Source organism: Stegodyphus dumicola, chromosome 4, assembly GCF_044657685.1.
Source record: "Stegodyphus dumicola isolate Sdum_Otavi_A_Nest chromosome 4, ASM4465768v1".
In the NCBI taxonomy this organism is placed as follows: Eukaryota; Metazoa; Arthropoda; class Arachnida; order Araneae; family Eresidae; genus Stegodyphus; species Stegodyphus dumicola.
This window is the reverse complement of record NC_140771.1, coordinates 186,540,875-186,565,481: the sequence shown is the minus strand read 5'-3', so window position 1 is coordinate 186,565,481 and position 24,607 is coordinate 186,540,875. Positions and strand designations below refer to the sequence as shown.

Here is a 24,607-nt window from a genome sequence, read left to right as displayed (position 1 = left end):
AATCTCTATAAATAAACATTGAATATATTGGGTCATTTAATAAATAATACATTTTTTACACCTCTTTTATTTTTCGAAATTAAGATGAACAAAGCACTTTTTGAACCTACAGTATATGTCCTTTATCTCCTGCCTATTCTCATTAATTATGAAGGGAAGGTGTTGCATCGGGGTTTGCAAAACGTTCCTCGCTGAGCTGTAGAAAACATTTAGGAAGAAGCTCCTCTTCTAGGCTACAGTTTCCTCCTCGGAATTTTTGGAAACGCAGCTGATACTGTCTTACGCTTATGGACCGATTCCGATATACGGCATTAATATCGCTAATAATAGTTATTTAATTGAACTCATAAAGAAAAATACAAGTAATATGCTTTTTTGTCACTTGCAGCTATCTTGAAATAAAATAGCTGTTAAATCTACACTTTTCATAGGTTGCACTAAGAAGAAGATAAAATTACTGTCTGCTTTTTGACGATGATAATGCAAGTAGTTCATTCCGTCTCCCTTCGACGTTTAGTTCAGTTAAACGCAAACCCGCATTATTTATGGGATGAAATAATATTAGAGGCTTCTTAAACTAGAAAACAGCTAAAACAAAGAAACACACACAAAAAAAGAAAGAGAAGATTAATAAAAAGGAATAATAATCGTAAGCATCGAAAGAAGATATGAAACGATTCATATTTTAAGATCAAAATAGAGTATTTGTTTTTATGCTCTCTTGAGCATCGCACGCTACCAAACTGCTCTTGAACTCACGCTTGCTAATACAATTATTTTTGCTCATTTTAGCATTAAGATTGAGCAACACTTTCTTCGCACTTAAACCACATAAAATTCAAGAGTAAAAATCATCAAATATTTAATAACAATACACCTTTAGAATTCTCGATAGTGTTAGAGTTTGTCATTCAATTTTTCATGTTCGCTATATTAACTCTTTAAAGACTAGAGAGTCTTTAAAGACTAGATCGAGCGGCCTAAAATAGTTATCATAAAAAGAAAAAAGTATATAATGATTTTAAGGAGTCCAGCTGTGTGATTTCATAAAAATATTTAATATTTTTAATGAAATACTTCATGATTTAATGCATTTCTTATTTAAATCAATTAGATTAGAAAATAGAAAAAATATTTTTAAGAACTGCGTTTATTGCTTTTCTTTCACATAGTTTGCCATTCAGAAACAGAAAGATTAGATATCTTACAACTTACTGAAGGGCAACACACTGGTTAATGGAGATAATATGTATTCTATTTGAGGCAGTGGTAACACATTGCTTTCAAATAGCAGAATGTGTTGGTCAAAATTGAAAGATAAATATTTTACAATTTGCCAAATGGCGACAGTCTGGCGCTTTGGAGATAAATATATTTGATTTCGAACAGTGTTGCTCCCTCTAGCTTTCAAATCGCTGTGTTTGTTAAACAAAAATTCGTAAAATTTGTGCGAAATATGAAATAAATCATGTTTAGATGGAGGACTACGTACAAACCAGTCATCCCAGCCTCGCTTCGATTAAGCATTTTGAAGGAATTACACGACGCGAAAACAGCGGGTCATTTAGGGGTCATAAAGACTTTAAAAAGGGTACGCGAGGCGGTATATTTCCCGCAATTATACAAAATAGTAACTGCGTATGTCAGGTCCTGCAATCAATGTCAGTTAATAAATGATACTAATTACAGCCCGGCCGGGTACTCAAATAGCATTCGCGCTATATTTCCGAATGAAATTTTAGGCATTGATCTTCTTGGTCCTTTCCCCCAGAGTGAGTTAAATAAAAATTGTTTTCTTTTAGTAATTGTAGATCATTTTTCAAAATGGACAGAAATTGTTCCACTTAAACGGGCGTCAGCCAAAACAGTCGCAGATGCATTCTTACACAGATACATTTTAAAATACGGTAAACCGATAAAAGTCATTAGCGATAACGGTAAACAATTCATTAGCCAAATATTTGAAAACATATGCACTGGACTTGGCATACGCCATATCAAAATGGTTCCGTATAGACCACAGGCAAACATAGCAGAAAGAGTTAATAAAAACATTGTAAAAATAATTCGAAGTTATGTTAGCACATATCACAAGCGCCGGGATGCCTACATAAATGAGTTAGCTTATGCTTTAAGAACGGCAAATCACGATACTACGGGAAAAACCAGCAGAATTATTTTTAGGACGAAAGTTAATTACGCCATTAGATAAATTATTCTTTGTGCAGCAAAGAGAACAAAAATTTAAACAGAAAGATGTGCAAACACTTATTGACCTGGCGGTTAAAAGCTCGGATACGGCAAGAAATAGACAAATGTTATATTATGATAGAAAACGCCGTGAAGCAGATTTTAAAGTTGGGGATAAAGTGTTGAAGCGGAAATTTTCTTTATCAAGTGCCCCAGACAATTTTACTGCAAAGTTAGCTCCAAAATTTGAAGGCCCCTATGTAATTCAGGAAATCAAGGGAGTCGTATTGTACCTTAAGAACGAGAGAGGGGGAATCTGTAAAGCAAGTCCCGACCAGGTGAAAAAATATTATAATCAAAATGATTTTGAAATCCTTAAAAGTTTCTTGCAGGACTCAAGCGTAAAAGAAGTAGAAGGTCCAGAAGTAACGTCACCCGTTTCACCACCCAAGAAGTAGAGAACTGAAGAGAAACCTAGCCCTTCTACAACCCATGCGACGGTACCGAAAAGAAGAAATGAAAACTTTCAGACTCCAGCATTTAAGAAATACAAGAAAGCAAAGCCGCCGCGTGAAGAAACCTTGGTAAAGAGGAAAACACCACTTACAACGTATCGCAGTAGAAATTCTACATCGAGGGGAACGCTTCCAGGGCCAGAGAGTCAGGTGCAAACAAGGCCGCCGTTCCCGAGAACGAAGAGACAGCAGGAGGAACGAAAAGACCACCACCAACAGAAGAAATTCAAGCATGACTCCAGACCGGAGGACGCCAAGACCAGCCGTCCAGGGGAAAAACGGAAAAGACAGCAACCCGACGACTACGACTCCAAGAGGCCCGCATGCAGAGGGCGAAAAAGAAAAAGCAACGTGGACGACACTCGGAGGACACTAAGGAGAAGACTGACGTCGATGAAACCTATAACGTGGGAGCAGTTCTGCCAGAAGAGAATGTCGGAGTTCCAATCATCGAAAACGCAAAGATAAGTTAAATTCTTCTATAAAATTTTTTTCTTTTTTTCCGAAATGTTATGCGTAAATACGAAGTTCTATGTTTGGACGGAAGTCAATGTGTCTCGGTTGAGACTTAGTTTTGTTTTATTTAGCTAAGGCAAAAGTATTATTTTCTTTAAGTATAAAATCTAAGAACAAGCAGTTTCTGTTGGTCGAAAGACTAATTCTGTTATGTTAAAGCCAAAATTTGGCCGAAGATAAAAATAACTTCTTATTCTTGTATTAATAAGAATTTTAGTTTCAGTGCCGCCAGCTTGGCGAAGAATGAGTAAAGTAAAAATTTATGTTTCTCTTATTCATTTTATGGTAAATTGTAAAAATCATATGTATTAGAATTTTGTAAATATATGTAAATACTTGAAAGTTATGTAAAAGTAGAATTTAGTCTAGAAGCATAAAATTTTAGATGCTAAAAGTAAATGCTCAAAAGCAATGAATTCAAATTTAAGTATTAAACTGTAGATAAAATCATGCTTTAGAGCGAAAGCCTGCATGTCTAAAGATGAATGAGGGGGAAGTTAGAATGAATGTGTTTTGTAGGGTTCTCCACCTACACTTGAATTTTAAGAATGTTAAAGTAGCTCATCGAGTTGTAGAATGTCGAGTAAGGTGTGTCTATTTGGTCGTTGAATTCTAACAAATCATTGTGGTTAGGGGAAGTGTTGCAATACTAAAACACGAATATTCCCGTTTGACACCACACATGGTGGAGAGCCAGGGTAAAGTTAAATTCATGGTTGAATACTTGAATGAATGTGAATTAAGCAGTAACTAAGGAAAATAAATCGGTCAAAAACAAAAACTTATTCCGTGGCAAGAAAGAGTAAATTATAATGTATTTAGAAAGATACTGATACTTATTCCTTCCAGATGCTGGAAGGAAGAGAACAGATTGATTGCTGAAGTCCAGGAAAGGTTGCTGTAAGAAGAGAGAATTAAATAAGTATCTCCAGAAATTTATTCTACCTTTTTTGAGATAACAGATTTTTTTTTTTTATGTAAACGAGGCTCTTAAAATTTAGTTCAGAATTGTGGAAATTTTTCAACAGGTCGTTTCTAGGACCTGCTTCCAAGTTTACCAAATTCTGGCAGCGGCAAATGTAGGGTTTATATTTATTTTAACTAACATTTATTTTAAGTTTAAACTATCTTTCCTGTCAAGCCTTACTTTCCCCTGGAATTGCCAATGCCAGAGTATGTAAATTTTAGTAGAACGCGCAAGGATTCAAATTGTCAGCGGAAGTATTCTGAGTTAAATAGATGAGAAACGAGTTCGAAGGTGTGCTTTCTTGCTTCACGAGCGTGGAGGTGGCTAGTTAGAAATTGAAGAACCACGCGTTTCGGCCTGTGTGCTTGCCTCGGCAATTTGTTAATCTTTCAACGTAATATTCAGAAGTTTGCTGAATTATCAGCGGTATCTTAGAACGCGGTGAGGTTAGTTACGTTTAGAGAGCCTCGTAGTTAGTCTATTCTTTTCTTAGTTTCTTATTTTTATTTTACCGCCGGGTCGGCGTAGTTTGTGAGCGTCAAGAGCACGCATTTGTAATTTCTAAAGTTGAATAAAAAGGGATTTAAACCCTTCTCAAGACTTTGGTCTACTTTCCAGTTCTTAGCAGTCACCACTATTGTTGCGTGCAGGTTGGAAGCACGCAACATTACAAGTTCATCTTTAAGGGAATGCATTACACTGTTGAAAGCCTCAAGTTTTATTTTTAGCATCAGATACTTATTATTTTATCTCACGAGCGTCAAAATTGCTGAGCACTGGTAATTTGACCTTGTTTCAAATTCCCACGATCGGGGTGGTTGCATGGGAGTTTTCGTGGGTTCTCTTATGTATTTGAATACGAGCTAGTTTCCCATAGAAGGTCCTTCACGAAAGCATCCTGCCACGAAAGCTTCACGAAACGGTCCATTCACGAAAGCTTCACGAAACCTTCGAAAGCTTTACAGTAATTCAAACAATTCAATCAAACTCCATATTTAAAATTATCAGATTTTTTCATCCATTTCAAATATTTACATAAAACATTTATAAAACAGTCCATAAGGAAACGTATCATTAAAGTCTAGATGAAGGTTATCAGAATTATAATTTTGAATCCAATTTATAATGTCTGGTAACTTAATTAAACTACTGCATTCAGCGATCTGTAGTTGGAGGGAGGAGTTGTATCCAGGTGGCGATATATCTTTGACGATCATGTCCGAAACGCTCTTCAGTGTTGATAACTATACAAAAATTAGGCGTAAATAGGTCCGAATAACTTTGTTATTATTTTCAGTATAAAAATACTCTAAGTATAAATTTCATTTTCTCAACTTAGTTTAATTTTTTTCTATTTATTAGTTTAAAAGAGGCTTAGAAAATGCACAAATCCTACTCCGCTATTCCGCTTCGCCTCCCAAAGTCGAAACTGGAACAAAATTACCAGCACGTAACTGATTTCATTACTAGCCATTTCTGTGGCATTTGGTAAAGAGAAAACACTTTAATGACTTTTTGCTTAGGAAAAGGTACTTTCATGAATGATTTTTTTAGAAAATTCGGATCATATTTACTTTAAACAGCCGTAAAACCTCGAAAGTTCCATAACTGCATCTCGATGAATGATCGAATAGGAATTTAAGACGAAAGACCAGTGTTCCACAAAACTGGACACCTTTCAGTCCGCTTAATTTCTCAAGCGAAGCACTTAGCAGGAAAATTTTCCCCAGCCTTGCATCTGGTACTTGAAACATGAGGTTCAGTAATAACGATCAGCAGTTTTTGTTAAAATTCATTAATACATTAAAACAGAAAACTGAAATTTTATAAATGGTTTTGTATCAGATTAGAGGTTGGAGCATTTTTCCTCATAAAAACTGTGATTAGGTGGAGCTTACCAGTTAACATTTGTTATGTATCTATACTTGTGTGAGTGTGTGTAATGAATAATACATAGTAATGTTGATGCCGTAGAACGTAGATCCATTCCGAAGAGGAAATTTGGTAACCGAGTAAGATTAAATATTCAACTTTATTTCAATTGACACTTGTAGCCACAATTTACTTGGCATTCTAATCGTGCCTATTCAAGAACATTTGCATTTTTGATACTAATGCGATACGAGGAAAAGCCGTATGCTAGCGTCTTAACAGAAAGAGGGCTAGAAGCAAAAGTGCGCAATTATTAAATATAGCAGCCTATTAAGAGAAAAGTTACATTTCTTGAAATCTTGAATTCAGGTTCCGAATTAGCTAAGTGATCAGCGTTATGCAAGCCACGTGACTTAGACTGATCTAGAAATGATGCAATCCAGAAAAATTATTGATATTTTTAGAATACAAATGGAAGGATTAAGGACTATGCATTAAAGCATTAGCGAAACAAGGGACATACAGTTTTGAAAAATTCATAAATCATCAAAATAATTTTTTTAAAATAACAAAATCTTGTAGGTATCATTTTTAACAATAGATGCAAATTGAAAATTATACTGAACTTTTGAAAGTCTGCTAGTTCATATTTTGTAAAATTACTGTAAAGACTGCCCTAATGTTTTCAAGAAATAACCAGAAAAGTTCACAATTCCTTTGCTTCCAATTCAAATCATCCTTTGATTGAATATCAATCATAATATTTTACACTCCTTGTCTTGAAAATATTCCATAAAAATGTTTTTGTTAATGTAAAAACCAAAATTTTCATTTACATATTCATAAAATTCATATTAAAATTAACTATTACACACTTGGAAAACCATCAGCAGTTTCTTAGTTTTAAAGCAATGTAAAACGGAATTTAGAACTTAAACATAGAAAAGTAACAAAATTCAGTACAATAATAAAATAAATTTTGATCAGCGTAAAGAACTGCTGATGGCTGTGGGATATTCAAATGCAATTAATTACACGTAAAAGGCTCCGTTCCCTGTAGAAGGTAACTTTGCCTTAAGTACTGTATGATTATCAATTATGTTTGCGTTTATAACTTAATACAGTCACACTTTAAATAATAAGATAAAAAATTCTTTTAATTCCTAAAACTAATGCATTTACAAGAAGATTGTTATAAAAACCGATGGGGAATTTAGAAATATCAATGCATGTAAAATAAGCGTAAGAATATTATACAGTTTAAACTATTATATAATTATAATATCTTACTTATATGCGTATGTAAATATATACATATATTATTTTTGGCCTAATCTATTTTAGGGTATAAAATTTGCTAAACGTTGCATCGTTAGCATATCTTTTCTATTTTGGTAAAACCTATGATCAATCCATTTTCAAGTAATTTATCAACACATAACGGGCACATAAACTAGATTTTTACAATGCAAACAACAATAATATAATGACTGTGTAAATAAATAACGATTTGTGTTCTAAACCGCATAAGGCTAAATTCTGTTATTAGATGCATAGCAAAATACTCAATGTTATTTTCTTACCAAATTGCATGGATGTGCATGAAACAAATGCAAAATATATAAAAAATATTTTTCTTCATACATTTCTTACATTATATAGGATATTATACTTAGATTTTCTCATTTTTATCTTAAAAATATATAATAAAACACGAATAAAATGCCAAACAATAATGAACATGCCAATAAAATATGTTAGATTTATCGTTAACTCTAGAAAAAGTAACCAAAAAAGCAGAAATTAAAAACTTTTCTCTTTCTCTTATCTTCGTATTAAATCTAACTATTATGTTTTCTACGCATATATTCTTTTTGACATTTCATTAAATTATTATTATTTATCATTTCTATTTGATTTGTATTTTTACTTAATTATAATAATTTAATTTTTAATTTATCATCTTTTTTCAATAATTCCATTTATTTACCATTTTATTTAATGGTTTATACTGCATTATTTTTTTTTCTCTTTCAAAATTAATCAAGGCTGTAAATGTTAATTCTGAATATTAAGGATTCTATGAGGGTGAATAATTGTTTTCTATTGAGAGGATGGTAGAAAAGGAAAAATACAGTCATACTTTAAATAATAACGCTTATTGCCATGCAAGCAATATTCAGCCATAAAAATTTGATTTATTTTATAGGAAAACTCTGCATCTCTAGGGAGGCTGACTCAAATTCCATTTTCTTAAAAAGCAAAACAATGCAGATAGAATACAAATGAATTAGAATATTTTCTTCGTGAAAACGAAAGGCCCGTATCACTTTCTATCGAAATGCATAGAGTTTTTCAATACAAGCAGGCAATCAGGGCTTAATTTGTAGAATTAAATATGCCGGAGTCCCACAGAAAGCTGTTATGTAAGATGAATAAAAATAATCACATAAAATAATAATTAATAATTAAAATAAAGAGTAAAGGAAGTTAAATTAATTAAACATAATAAAATTATAACTATGTGCACCGGAACTCGCTTTGTGTGAGACTCCGACTTCAATTACAATTCCATTTAAAAACTGAGTTTGCCGGAGCCGGGCTCTGAATTTCTGCAATCAATGTCAATTCGAAACTGCACTTTGCTTATATTCCAAACTAGCGTGCTTTTCTTCCATTAACTGTTCATTAGCATTTTTGAATATCACATACATGCGAATTTAAGCAAAGCGCATTATTTTTGCCGTGCATTGAGCGTGCAAGGTAAAGAGTTCAGCTAAAGCAGTATTTTATTGCGCCGTATCAAAGTTCTCTATGATATCTTACGAGAGAATTAAGAGCGAATTGCGCTATCTTGCCAAATGTGGTAACCACCGCTCCGTAGTCACGAGGTTTGTAATAGACATCCAATCCCCGCAGCGGATCGACCCGCTATCCGTTAAAATCCATCCGCTGCGTCTTGCTGACCGCATGGGTCGTCGGCAGGCAGTCAGCGTCATGACGCAACGTATTCAGTTCTTGTTTCGGCGGATCACGTGCAAAATCGTCCACACAGGAATCCGTGCCTATGTTTTCCACAATTTAATGTAGCAACCCTTACTTCGATTTGTGATCCTGTTAGAAAAAGTTATTTGGTGCGCATCGTGATATCGAATTAATAGGTTTATTATTTGCGTGGCTTCTTTGGCTGTTTTTCCTTTTTGTAGCCTTTCGTCGTGCTTCCATAAAAACAGCTGCATGCCTTGCTCTAACCTGCGACTATTATTACTGAATGCTACTGGGTTTTAAAAAAAGAACAGTGCTTTACAGTCGAAACTTTGGGTTATGTGCTCAAAATAAGGCACTGCAGCTTTTGCTGTTGTCTTTCTCCACATCGCTCTAGTGATGTTGCCAGCATTCAATCATAAACAATGCATCAAATGTTTTTAAAACCTTTCATACATTTGATTGAATTTATTAATTCTGTTATGGATCTGCATTTATTATGCTGTTCAAAGCATGGAGGGTGAAGCTGTAAAGTCCAATTAGTTCTAACTAAAATAAATATCCTGAGCTATTTGAAATAATACGATGTCCACATTAAAAATAATATATTTCTGAGAAAATGCAATGTTTATTGTGATTTTACTGTGTTTTTTCAATCGGCAAGAATGTAGAAAATAGGCTATTTCACTAAAATTTTTTGACGTATGGTTCTTTTGGAGGGTTTACTCTCTGAAATTCTTAAATTAAGAGTCTGATTTGAATTTTAGATTTTAGGTATAAAAGTAAATAATTATGTAGAACATTCTTATAACAGGACTAAACTAAATGATTAAATTTCCGACTGAACAAAGAGTTCAGAAAGCATGACACAAATATGCATTAAAGTATGTTTAATACACTAAGTGAAGATTAATCTTATAACATGTGTTATTTCCAGAATATGATAAATCTGGGAGAAACGTAATAAAAACTACAATAACTTAACAATTAACACAGAATTGAATTTGAAAATTCTGCTGCATATATAATAACATAGTGTTGAGTATTTGAATAATTGTTAATGCTATATCATTTAAAAATTATGTCGAAAAGAAAGTGTGTTGACAATTGCTTAGTTTTCGTAACGTATAAATTGGTCTACATTCATCGTGGTAAATTTTAGTTTGTAACCTAAATAATTATAAAACCTTTAATATTATAAACTCCAGAATAAGAAGTACTTAAAATAGTCATCAGTGTTTACTATGAAATCAATTTAAGTTAGTGGAAGAAAATCATAACTTGGCATTCTCTTCTGAAACGTACTTGAACAATCGTTCCTATGACTGCTGGAGCAAATACCAACATGTCAAACGAAGAAGGCAAAGTGCATACTCGTATTTTACGACTTCCAACCCTGGACAGCACTCCGGTTAAGCAACTTCGTCCGCCAGCAGTTGTAATAACGACTGACGATTCTGACACCATGGGAGCAGCCAGAAGAATTCCTATGTCCAAAAGTCTTGTGCTGACGGATATGATGAGATCGGAGGTGACAGATTTTCGAGAACTTTCAGCTAAAAGAGCCAATGGTTCAATTCCAGCTAGGCAAGAATCTGCAGACAGTTCATCTCCGGAAGGTTCGCATTCAGGTGTGACACCAACAACTCCATCTGATCATCATACTGGTGAGTAAACTCCTATAAATATTTTCATATGGTCAATTATGTATTAAAACGATATATTTACAGAAATCTTCTTTTGCTAACATTTCTGGTAAAAAACATTATAGATATGATTCTTGACTTTTTTGCTAATACAGAGCCGTAGGAATTTTTCCACGAAGTTTTATATTAGTTTCACATGTGTGTACATACATATTTAACAATGACTCATTTTTGAATTTCGCATGTTACTTGAATAAAAGGAACTTATTGTGAAAGAAATACTTGCGTTCTAACTTGAATTTAAGTCTAAAAGTGAAAATAGAATTCATGTTAAAATATAAACTCTAATTCAGTCAGCTGTTCCAAAAATAAAATTTAAACTTTATTCTAGCATACCATTATTACTAAAAGTTGTTCGTTAAAAGGCCCTTTTTTAACCGAATGTAAATGTTTTATTAGACACCAGCAATTACTGAATAACAACTTCTTACAATTATTGTAAGACAATTATTGTAAGAAGGGTTGAAAATGCATCATCTGCATGTGAAACCAAATGCGATGACTTAAATTTATTAATTGACTTGAATTTAATTTTTATTATCTTTCAATGTTTATTTTAATTTTTAATATTTTTTGGTTTTTATTAAAATAAAAATCATCTGAGGGAACAGGCAAAAAATATATTTCTATTACAAAATTACTCCTCTTTATTACCTTAAAAAGTGATAAAATTTATATCTGTTATTAAAATAATAAAATACGAGTTTGTAAAAATTAAGATATTATTTAATATGATGAATTTAAGAGATAAAATAAAATTCTTTTATGATACATTTACAAATGGCATCATAATTTTAAGATTCTTAAAAGTAAATAACAGCAGATAATAATTTGGTGACCCAAAGTAAATTATTTTAGAATAAGAACGTGAATTTTCAAAGATTTCAAATAAATGATTGTTTCTTGGCTTGATTCTATTTTTATTATTTGTATAAGGATAGTGAAAAGCATATCATTAATTTGTTAGCTCTCAACAAAAGCAGGAGGTCATTCTTAAAAGTTGTTAAAAGATGCATTGCTATTGAATGCAAATTTTAATAAAATGCCAGTAATAATTTAGCTGCAATTTACTTAACAAGAAATATTTAATTTTTAATTTCAGAAGAATAAAAAAATATCTGAACAGGATTTTTGAAAGTAAACTTCTGTCGCAAAATTACTCATTTCATTTCATTGTTGCAACAGATATATAACATTATTCTAAAAGAACATTAAACAACGACATGTTTTTGAATTGTATGATGCTTTCAGAATGAGTAAAGCTATATATTTTACTTTTAATTGATAAGAGTGTCAGAGTGCCATAATTGATAACAGTTATATGCACATATAAATATCTTACAAAAGATTATTTTATTTGGAGAGAAAACATGAAAACTTAATGGTTTTCAGAAATAAATTATTACAGAAAATAGAAAAAAGTATTAAACTTTCAGATATACCAAATGAATTAAAGTGCTCGGTTTGACAACATGTTTACGCTATCGATATATTATGCACTCAAAACACATATATCTCTCATCTGCTATCTATCCCCCCGAAGAAAAGTGCTAAAGTGCTGAATAAGAAACTTAAAAATTTTTTAAAGCTTATCATTCTCTAAATAGACGGTTTCGATTACTAAATAACAACCAATTCTTTACTTTTATGTACGTATCTTGATAGAATTTCAAAGTTTAATAATAACTGAAGATAATTTAGAAACGACGTTGAGGCGTTTGGTAGCAACACACATTTTAAACCATACGTACCTACAAACCTTCTCTTGAAAGGGATCATTTGCTAAGCAAATGGATAATTTTAAGGATAAGTTTTATTCTAAAGAATATGTAAGGCATTTAGAAAACTGATTAGTATCAAAAGAAACATATAGCCGATTTTACAATTCATTCAAAAACGGTTAAGAAATTTCTAAAATGTTTATTAATTATAGCTTAAAATTTATCATCGCAGCAATTTTTATGCATGTATGTATGATTTATCTATTATTGTTTTAAATTTTAAATAAAAAACAATGTTATATTAAAAATTCAACAGATGAGCTGTCGCATATATCAAAATGGATATATTTTTTTAAGCCAATAACTTTAGTTTTATGCCTGCACAAAATAATTTTTATTTACAATTATATCTGTATTTCGCATTTATTCAATATTTGCCAGCTCCGATCAGACAGTTCCTAGGCGCTCATAGGTCCCTAACAGTTAATCCCTAACAGTTCCTAGGCACTCATAGGTCCCTAACAGTTAATCCCTAACAGTTCCTAGGCGCTCATAGGTCCCTAACAGTTAATCCCTAACAGTTCCTAGGCGCTCACAGGCGCCGGAGCGCTCATTTCATCTCAACTGGAGAGATGCTTTTATTTCTGAAAGCAAAGTAGATTGCAGAACATTTATATGCAAAATAGTAATGATGTTCCAAAGATGTGGAAGAATCTGGAAGGCTGCGGAACATAAAATAAAAAGGAAGCTGTAAAATATGAAATTTAAATTATAGAAAGAAGAAGCTACTACAAACGACGAAATTACATTTGCATTTGTCTGTAATGCAAGCTGACATTGTCCTCAAAAATACCGACATAGACCCTCATGGATCGATAAAGCATTTTTATTGGTCAGAAGTTGCTCAAAGCCGACTCAGAATCGAATGACAATTATTAATTTTGGAATATATCAGTACGACATCATTATATATATTGTTTGAAAATTAATTAGAAGTTTGTTTAAAAATTAAATTTGTTCAGCGTGCTAGCTCTTGCCGATTATCTGTTTCGCAGGAGGAATTGCTGCTGTTTGGCTGCAGAGGATGGTAGCAACAACATAATAATAATAATAACACTGACAACTACAAAATGCTTCATGCCAATTTCATAAAATGCATGAATAATTTATATGCTCTTTGAAAGATATATGTTGACGGAAGGTTTGCAAACGACTGAAGTTTTATCCTCCATCCTATAACAGAATTTATATGGTCTTTTAAAGCAATATTATTTCAACTCTCAAATTATTATACCAAAGGGCAGCTAGAACAGCTAGACGTAGAAGAAAATGGTTTGGTCCGATATTCGCAGTTTACCCAATATTACGTCTTGTTGGACATCATTCATCCTACCTGTCGCATTAATGATGTAGGGTGAGCTGGAATTCTGCAACAGTTTATTTTACTAATCGTAGTGATATGCTGCTAATTTATAGAATTCTTTATAGCTTTAAATAATTTTGGGTAGTGTTTGCATGGAAATTTTAACAATAAATAACAATATTCAATAAAACAATTTGAATTAATTCGAAGAATCAACATATATAGAAATATTCTGATATCTAATTTAAAATTAGGCAAAAATCAGTCACAAATTAATGTGAACAAATTTCGTTCCGACCTTTCTTTTCTCCTTAAAGGAACAAGTATATTATGCCAGATTCTGAATAAATTATTCTCGAACAGTTTGGTTGTTTAAAGAAAAGACACCTGTTCTTCTATTCTTTGAAATGCATAAAGCTTTTCTATAAAACCAACATGAATGTAACATTAATTTATGCGTATAAGGAACAATAAATGAAATTTGGCTTTTTGGCTTTGATGCAACTATTAATATTTTATTATATTAGCGCAATCATAAGAGCAAATACGTATTCGGGATAGAATATTACTGAGATGGATGTGTGTAAATCCATGAGAAGGAAGGTATTTTTACAATTTATTTTCTTTCTTCAATTTATTATGAATTAGCTACATAAATATAAATATTTCAGTAAAATTTGCGTAAAAGATCACAACAGCAACAGAAGTTATCTTTTCACCACATCAATTAGGAAGAAGCTTTCTTGAATCCTCAGATGTCTGTTTTTTTACCTCGTATCTTATCTATGCTGCAAATTTAATGTGGCCAGAATTTCATGATATCTGTGCAGCACAACACAGTTCTGGTTACAAAAATGTTTGAAGCATAATTTATTTATTACAAACAATTAATATTTTAGTTCAAAATTTTTCATTGTTCACATGATACAGTAAAGCCACCAAAAAAGGACGTCACAGTTTCAAGTGATTTTTGCCTCCCCAAAATTGATCGCCTTAGATACCCTAACGGTAATGTCTAATACTGGTGTTTAATAATGTTCTCAGAAACATTGTACAGTAACATATAAATGCATAACTGAAGCAACAATTGTATTCCCGTTAAGCTGAGTTCAATTGTTAATGTTAATTTTTTCGGAGGGGTGTTTGTTATATGAAAAATATCGTCCCGTTTCAGTCACAATATATTCGGTCAGTTGTTTAATTTTTCGATTATTTCATATCTTTCTAAATACAACATTTTATTGATTAATTTACTATTATAATTATACTTCCTCAAATGCTTTCGTCTTTTTTTTTTTTTTTTTTTTTTTTTTTTGTTTGAAGCAGCTGAAATAGAAACCTAGAAATTCTTTCATAAACAGTTTTTTTTGAGAATCTCACAAACGCTCTGAAACATATGTCTAAGAAGCAGAATGGTTTGGTTTCTGAATATTTTTAATCTTCACGATCCTATCAAATGACATTAACAAAATTTGTGGAAAATTATTATACATAAAACACGGAATATTTTAAGATTTTGTGACATTTTCCTGGATATTTCCTAAAGCAAGACAAAGCATTGAATGTGGGTTATTTTTCGGAATACATCCTGAAGTGGAAAAAAACATTGAATGAGATTTTGTCTTTGTTTCGCGGTCAGCAAAATGTGTCTTTAGGGTTTTGGAAGAGAGCTAACGAGGACTAACTCTATCCGCCTTTATTGAAGTACGTTGATTCTTTTTAAAAACCTAGTTGTAATATTTGCATTCTTTCTGTCCGTATGGATTGTTATTCTGATCTTACTTTTGATGTAGATTATTGAGGCTAAAAATGCTTTAAAGAGGTTTTTGGAAATTTCTCTCGGTAAAAAGTAAAATGAGGTTATATGCCTTTTGAAAACTTTCTTGTAGTAAAAGTACAATTATAAAATTGTAGTAAAAATAAAAATGATTTCCTCATTTTCATGTTTCATGCAAAATAAATTTGTGTTCTCTTTCATTTTCTTCGGTATAAAATGAAAGTTCATCAGGCGTTAATATCAAATTTATTAATTAAATAATAAAAGAATAATTTTTACACAATAAATATAATATCTACTATACAGAACCTAACTCTATAGTAAATGTTATCCTGTTGCTTTTAGTTTAATCTGTCCCTTTTAGATGTTCTTCAGTATATTTAATTTAATTTCTAATGTATATTGTAACAATGTTCCGTTTATAGATATTGCATTATAAATGCTTTACTATTTTCTCGTCACGATGACGCTTTGATATGACAAATAATCCTGAGAGATGTTCTTTAATTAATGATGTATATGCTTTGAGTTGTATATCGTAGATGATAAATGGGTTCTGTCAAGAAGGCTCTAATTAAAGTCTAATTATGATTTAATTAAATTCAAATTATAAAGGAGTCTTTAAATTTTAGTTAGTTACATTAATATATAACAGCTGGTTGCTTGGATGTTGGGAGCTTTCTCTGTTTTTCTTTTGAATTAAGGTTTGATATTCAAATATTTTGAGATAGTATGGAGTAAAATTTGAGATTTTATTTGCATAGTAGCGGCTTTTCTGAAGCAAAGTTTTGCAGTCCTTAAAATATAAAAGTACTGAAAGGACATTTAGAAGTCCTTAAATCTCTTAGAATATCGTATTACTGCTTTTAATTTTTTTTTTGTACTTACTTTCATTGTTACTTTGATTGTGCTTATTTCTCAAAATTTATTTAAAAGTTATTTTACAAAATAAGGGTCAGTATCTATAAAACACTGTTCCAGTAATGAGATAAGGTTTGTTACGTATCACAATAAATGCTATATCACTTTTGGAATTGTCGCTACCAAATCTTGCCATCCTGCATTACTGCTCAGGAAATTAAATAACCAAGAAACTATACATATGTATTTCGTAGCGTTGTGAAGAAAACCACCTTACTTAGAGCCATCCAATTTTAGACAACGTATATTTCTACTCGAACGTATGCACCTGTTTCACCTGTAATTACATTTATCTGTTTACAAAATATTTAAAAATTAAAAAAATATTCAAATTTTGCAATATTGTTTGCTATATTGTTAAATTGTTTAATACAATTAAAAAAGTTTTACAATTAAATATATTCTACAATTAAAAATATTGTCATTTACTAAAATTGTAATTTTTTTAATCCCTTTGTTTAAAATTTAAAACTTAAACAAATTTGCTGTATGTTATCTATTGACTTAAACTATGATTTAAAATGTAACATATAAATCTCAGATACATTTTTTTTGTACAAAATTATTCCAAAGACATAATTTGAAAAAACTAAAATACTCATTTATATAATTATAAATGGGAATCAGTGCAGCAAGCTAACCCTGAAAAGCAAATTTGACTCAAAATATGGAATATCAACTCACCCAATTATCTTTCCGCTCCTTCTTTTATTTTTTCTTTCTTTTTTTAAAATTATTCATATCATACCTGTTAGATGTACTGAATCATTGCACAATCATCATGTACAAGTTTTCATGCTTATTCTTTAAATTCTTTTCTCTTTCTCTCAAGCACTCTGTTTTAAACAATACTTTGAAGTTTAAACTTTTAGTTACACTTGACTCTTCTTCACTCCATTTCCATTACACCCACGCGTTCTATAGTTACCCGCCAATTCAAATAAATCTGATATAGCTTTTCGTTTCCAAAATTTCCATAAGATATTAAATCTCCAGAAGCAAATATTGCCATGAGTTTCAGATACCTTTTCTTTCTGATCGGTGTAAAGGAAAAGTGTAAGCATATCTACATTTTCCACTCTTTTCAGGCCCACTATGGCCATGTGGTGACCGCTAAAACCTAATAATTTCGGCGAATGTCTAGCTGTACTGATGTTTTCATGAATTTTCTTAAATGTAATGTCAGTAAGAGCTTCTACCCCTTAGAACGCTCTCCATGAAGATATATTTTTCCGTAGCCGAAAAAATAATCTTCATTGAGATTATTTTCCCGGAGATTATCTTCTCCATGAAGATATAGCTAAAATATATCTTCGATATATACAGATAATTTTCTGATGTAAACTCGCTCGTATTCAATTAATAATATATGAGAAAAAGAAACAACCCAGAGAACATTCATGCAGCCAACCAATTAATTCGCTTTCAAATAGGTGCTCAGAAAATTTATCTACTCTACAACTGACGAATTAGTGTCATATCATCATAGTTTTCATGTCGTATCATAGATATAGCGAAAATATATCTTCATGGAGATGATATATTTTCGCTTATTTTACCACAGTCGTTTGAGAAATAGCAAAAGTTTCTTTTCAAGAATTTAGCAAATTTAGTTTCTCATCTTTCATTTCTGAAATTTGCTGTTCAATTATGTCTATAATTTTGAGCGAGTATAATATGTGGGTATATTAGCTAAAAAAATCTTAAACTTTACTTGTTCGTGAGCAAACATTGGGTTTTTTTTAAATGATAAAATTTTAAAATAAACAAGCTGCTGGCTATATTAAAATTTTGATTTGGGGACCAGAGAGATGCTATACATTTTCTTAAATGTTATTGCCACTTTGATACCACATGTATGAAGCTAATATTGATGCCTTTTACAACAATAATAATAAATAGTAATGACTTCTTAAAGTTTCATCGCATTTTATTTACAGAGTGAGTCAAAAGTTAGCTATAAAAATTCATAAAAAGGGAAGAAATTATAATAAAGAAGTGCGGTTGCAAGACAGGACTCACAAGGAAGTCGGATTTATTTTGGCTTTAAAATAAAAATATAGTTACAAAGTCACCAATAGAGGGTGCTGACATGCGAGAGATTCAGCAGAATTATGCAAATTAACATTGCAATTAAAACCGTAATACAGAGGATTTCTCAATGTTATCATTACCCAAGCAAACGTTGTTGGTGAAGTAGTTCTATTTGTCAGCAACTGTTACGTTGCGAAAATTTCACACGACGGAAGGACTGAAGACAAAGAATTGTACCATACCGTGTTCTGAAATACTGAAACTTATTAAATGGTTCAAATAAACTCAGTCTTTGGAGGATCGGACATGAGGTGGAAGACCTTCATTGGCAAAGGGACGAATTACTCCGCTAGAAACCACTATGAATGCCGACGAATCATACTCGGGGAGTAGCAATGCTCGCATAGCTGGAAGGGTATTGGATGTGCCTCACTCATCGATTCCACATAGTTTTGTTCATTTGTTTTCCACGGGATATTGCATCTCTATCCCTATTAATTGCAATCATTGCATTAGTTACAACCGTGCTACACAGCAATGACCCATTTGCCGAGTGGGCAAGAATTGAAAGCGTCCCTATAGGTTGTTCAACGCTTTCTGGATTAATGAAGCGCACTTAACACTACGCGGGAATGTGAACACCCAGAACACTTGTATATCGGCGACGTCGATTCCGCGTGAATACAAGACGAAGTCACTGCATCTAGCCAAGTTTGCAATTTTGCATGGCTTCACCTCATCTTCCATTGTCGGAGCATTCCTGCTTTAAAGAACCGTGTCCCATATCTGGCTGGAAAACGTGCACAGTAACCCCTGAGCGTTATCTCATTCTTATCACTGCGTAACAAAGTCGAGGCCGCATTAAGGGGACTTGATACCCCCAAATTGATGAAATTACCGATTTTTCAATTTTCTATAAAAATACTTTAATACTCTTACTACACTGAAAAGAAATTTTGAAATGATTTTAGTTTATAAATGATTTTAGATAATAAATAGTTTAAAAAGGCTTTTAAAATTTTTGACAGCCCTTTAAAGCCCTTTGAGAATTAATTCTATATTGCATTTCGCATTAATTTTTTTTCAACTTGTTTTGATTGCTCTAATGATCTTTGATCTTGCAATTACCCAGGAAGTCGTTAATCACGATAACAAAGCTATGAGCAAACCTCCATTTTTGAATTAGTAAATTTCTTACACTTTATGATTTTGATCTGAAGTTGGAGAAAGACTCTTTTGATCCTTTTTGCAAAGGGTTCCGTGATAAATACCTGGAAGAATATAGAAGATATTAATTTTACACCTAGAAATTAAAAGGATTATTTAAGAAATCCCAAACTGGTATACAATGGTGAAATCTACACATTCTGGGTTTGCTATAAGAACTCGTACTTGATACTGTGAATTCCTACACTAGAACTCAGTAGGCTGTGGCCAGTTCAGAAGGAACTGGCAGTAACTTTCAGAAAAACTGCCTACATGTTGCAAAACAAGTGTCATCTAACAGCTGGGTGTGTGGTAGGACGCTTTAGTATCTCTGTTGTCCGAAAGGATGATAAAGTATGATAATTCTATGAAATCACCAGAAATACCACTATAATGACCTCTGCAGTGTCCTTCCAAAATATTCATAATTCGAAATCATAACGAGGATAGCAAGAGATATCCCACATTAGGTTATGTAAACATTACACATCTTTACCCCACATTAGGCTAGACAGCTCACATCACAGAATATTTTCAGTATGAGGCTACCGAATTCTTGCAACCTTGAGACCTCATCTTTGTCCCCAAAACTATATAGATTTCTATATAGACTGTTTGGAAAGAACTAAATGAGTTCATTACTAACTAAGTAATTAACAAGTACTGTTATCTTTCATCACGACTTCAAATGATAAAGGCGAACAATTGGAGTGATAAAATCGCTAAATACTGGTAGCTCCGACCTAGCTTCTATTCCAGGAGAACGGGCTGACCGATGGACGTTTTCGTAGTTTTCCGCATCTGTAACATAAATACGAAAGCTGTGTTGCAAAAGAGAAAAGCTACAAATTCTCCTTCTGAAGGCAAGAACGATTTTAAAAACTAGAAACAAATTTAAAGCTACACACTGCTATTTATTTTCACTGCTATTTAACAACAAATCACTGCTATTTATTTTCATTTATCACCATAAATCTGAAGAACGCCGTAAATGCAAAAAATGTAATATTACTCAAATTTATTACGAGCGCGTAGACCTTCTGTTTTCAGAACGGCTGGAATTCTAACTTTTAGAGGACCGCTGTTTGACGCCATGCACTTAACAGTTTTGCACAAAAATAAAACGTTTTTTGTCTTAAGTATGCGTTACCTAATGGCTATAGCTAAATGTGGTCTTCTTATCTCTTACAAAAGCGTTATTGTTTTCAATGTAAGTACAATCGGTAAAATATTGTTAGCCTGTGTAATTCTAATTTGTTCTTTATTTGTTGAAATAACGTACCGAAATATCTAACTTAGATATATTTTTGATACTTAGAAAAGTATTTTGACTCTCCAAATAAGCTCGAAAAATGAAAAGTGTATTTCGTCGTTAGAAGTATCAAGATGGGGTTTATATCTGTCTAAAGAAAATTGTTTCACGCATATCATCCTGTAACGGTTAGAATTAGAATTATTTAGATTACGGCAAAGCTATCGATAACTGTTTTCCTGGGACTGGGGAAAGATGCTGCCGTAGAAGGCTTTCAAAGTGAACCTGGCCCACTTTCACATCACATATGTGAGAAAATTATAAAAGCTTCCGTGCATTCAGCATTATCGCCGGATTCTGTCAGTGTTCCGAGATCTTATCTGCTCAGCTGCTGTTTGGCTTCAAGTATCTTAGAAGTGCTGAGTATTCGTAATATTAATGGAAAAGGCGTATTAAACAGCAATAAAAAGCAAATACGTAAAAATTTATTTTTTCCTGCAATGAAACTGTTTTAAAAATAATGAAAAAGGATTAAACTCCGTTAAAATATTCCCTCCTCCAAGGGTGGACATTAGTTACAATCTATTTTTTAGCCACTTCAAGACTGCTACCAGACCTACCTCCTTGTGATTAACGCGTGTGGGTTGTACACCACATAGTACTTATTTCCTTTGCCTGATCTGAAACTGTAGTTCATGTCAACCGGCATTCGCGTGATTTTTATAAAGTGAAACGCCCTAAACGGAAAAGGAGTGAAGGAAAAAGGAAGACAACACGAACAAGATGCTACAGTTGTCATTCTCATGGTTACGATACAAACCCGGCGAATGAAAATGACTCTGAAGTTTTCTATTTTTAAGTGTTTGTCTGGAAGGACCAAACTCATCGGTTAATTAGCCGTCTCATCACCGAGAATATTGCTTAGAATACACCACAGGAGCTGATGGAATTATTTACACGCAAGAAAGGGGAAGTTACATCCCAATTTTAATGAAGAATATCTCGGGGAATGGGTCCGAAAGACTTTTAATCATCTTTCTCCTATCACCAGCCTCTCGAGGGAGTTTTCTCCTCGCCAGTATTTTAAGGCGCCTCATGTGGTCTCATTGTATACTTACTAACATTCATGTCTTCTTCGGGATTTGAACTCAAAACCTAAGGCTATGCCAACCAATTCTCATATCATCAGGGCAAGCAGTCTTTTCAAAATTATCAAAACAAACGAATACAATATTTCTGTTATATTTCTTTAGTATATATATATATATATATATTCGTATATATATATATATATTTCGTATTAAAAGAATACAATATTTCGATATATATATATATATATGCTTTTTTGCTTATTAATCATTTAAATTTGATTACTAACATCAAATTAATGCCAGATGCATGAAATTTATCAGCTGTAATGTAACTGTGAGGTTGATTCCTCTAAACATTTCTCAACGATGACATCCCCCTGATTTGCTCTCAAATACCCTGCCTTACATCCCCTGCTCTTAAGTGCTTTGTGATGGTTGGCTAACCAATTCTAGCAAGTCTGTAAGAAGTTAGTTGCCAGCGGCCGAGCGGTAAAGTCGCTGAACACTGGTAGTTCGGTCCGAGGTTCGAATCCCGCGAACGGGCTGGCTGCATGGGTGTTTTCGTGGTTTTCCCCATGTGTAACGTGTATACGAGCCAGTTTCCCTTAGAAAGTCCTCCACGAAAGGCATCCCTCCTCTTAGGCAGATAGCCCTAGTGTGCTTTGCCATAATTAAATACACCACACACCTGTAAGAAGTTAACATTAAGGAACTATGCCAAAGATCCTATAGCAACAAGAATCAGCGTTTGCTATAGTATCTTTACAATTTAGGATCTGTCCGAGGTAAGAATTAGTATAATATTAAATTGATTATGAATCTATGCAGCAATATCAAAACGGAACATCGCGAAAAATGGGAGTATTAGGGTCTTCTCTCTCGGAGTAAGTACGAAGACCCAGTTGCTCTTTTAATATGCGACGCTTAATTGCGCGCCAAAGCCCCCATTTGGCGACTTTTCCTGCAGAACTATCTGCTTTATCGAGAGCAACCAATCCAGTTGTTGCATTTATTAAGCAGTAATGTAGAATGCAGAATTTCTCGAAGAAAATAAGCAATTTTATTAAAAACTAGACAGTCTACAAATAAAGCATAATTTTTGCATTTATGTTAGAATTTTGAAATGTCATGGTTAGAATGTATTTTAACTGCTTTGAAAGTATATTTAAATTGATTGTTTACATGTACAATAAACTTTGTTAATATCTTAAGTAGCTTTTTATGCACAAAACTTTGCTGAATTTCGAAATTTTTTAGTAGTTATTTGTAGGAAAAATATTAATCGGCTAAAGTTTTATTACAATAAATCATGTAATGAATACATTTCAAAACACAATAATACAGAAGGACCTTAAAACAATAAAAATATTTTATCTGAAATCATTAGCAATGAGAGGTGATTAAACTCAAATCATTCAATATGTTCAATGCAGATTTGAGTTTGCTAAGTAGGTCACTCTTCAAAATACGACCTCGGTTGGCTAGATCTGACGCACAAGTTTTGGTATATTATCTAAATTAAACAAGAAGTAGATCTTGCCAAGTATATTTTTGGCAGCAGACTATAGCTTAGAGTCTTGGCATCTCACTGACTTTCTATTTTTTATTTATTTATTTTTTTCCATCCGCATCACAGAAGGAAAAACAAAGTCCAAATTTCATACTATGAACTTTGCTAAGTTACCATCCAGGTCAATTGTCTAGTAAATTGGTCAATGTCTCCCCAGGTCAATTGTGTAGTAAATCAACTAGTTATAGCATAACATGCGTGGTTATCCACTTAAAAGGAATAAATGCCTTTGTGAGGGACTGTTAAAGAGAAAGTGGCTTGCATTTATGTTAAACATGGATAAACATGTGATGCATTCAGCATGTTTAATAGCCCTCAATTCGAAGATTGTTGAAAGATTTAGCTAAATATCATATTAGCTAATGCAAACAATGAAAAGAAACTTATTGACTTCTATCCGTATATTACCAAGAAAAAATTGGCAAATGATTTTCTTCTAGTTATAATTAGCTTTGATTTATATTAAATACTGGAAATTTCAACTTTATTTCATTTTAAAACATCTGAAGTACCTGTGAACCTTCAGACATGTATATACGAGGAACTTTCAAAATTAAAAAAGAATTTATGAGCTAAATTTTATACAATGAAAATTATTACACAAGTTTTACGGTGAAATCACATACTGTTACAATGCATTTATTCCAGCACCTCAGAAGTTTTTTAATTTCAGAAGAAGTCATCTGACTGCATGTTCATCCATTCTTGTACAGCGTTCAGGTTCTCCGCCGAAAAATCGAATTGTTCAATTTTCAGCCGACCATTTTTAAAAATTTAGTTTGGTTTATTTGATTATAGCTAAGTATATTTACAGCGCCTATATAACGTCCGATCCAGGCGTCCTTCCATCGGAGAGAATCATAACATGTGTTATGGTAAAGAACGCGACAGTTATCTGCTTAAGGGAAGGGAGGTTTTTCA

General features: G+C 32.5%; 1 protein-coding gene across 2 annotated transcripts in view; it reads left to right on the top strand.

Moving 5' to 3' along the window:
• Window positions 1-9,038: 9,038 nt before the first annotated feature.
• The window catches only part of LOC118186414 (solute carrier family 35 member F3-like), a 618,729-nt gene continuing 603,160 nt past the window's right edge, over window positions 9,039-24,607 (top strand). Inside the window, exon 1 of one of the 2 annotated variants that reach the window (XM_085815873.1) lies at window positions 9,039-10,712. In XM_085815873.1, the coding sequence (XP_085671999.1) occupies window positions 10,367-10,712 (346 nt within the window). In that variant the 5' untranslated portion in view covers window positions 9,039-10,366. The remainder of the gene's footprint in view (window positions 10,713-24,607) is intronic. The other variant, XM_085815872.1, reaches the window with a different exon arrangement.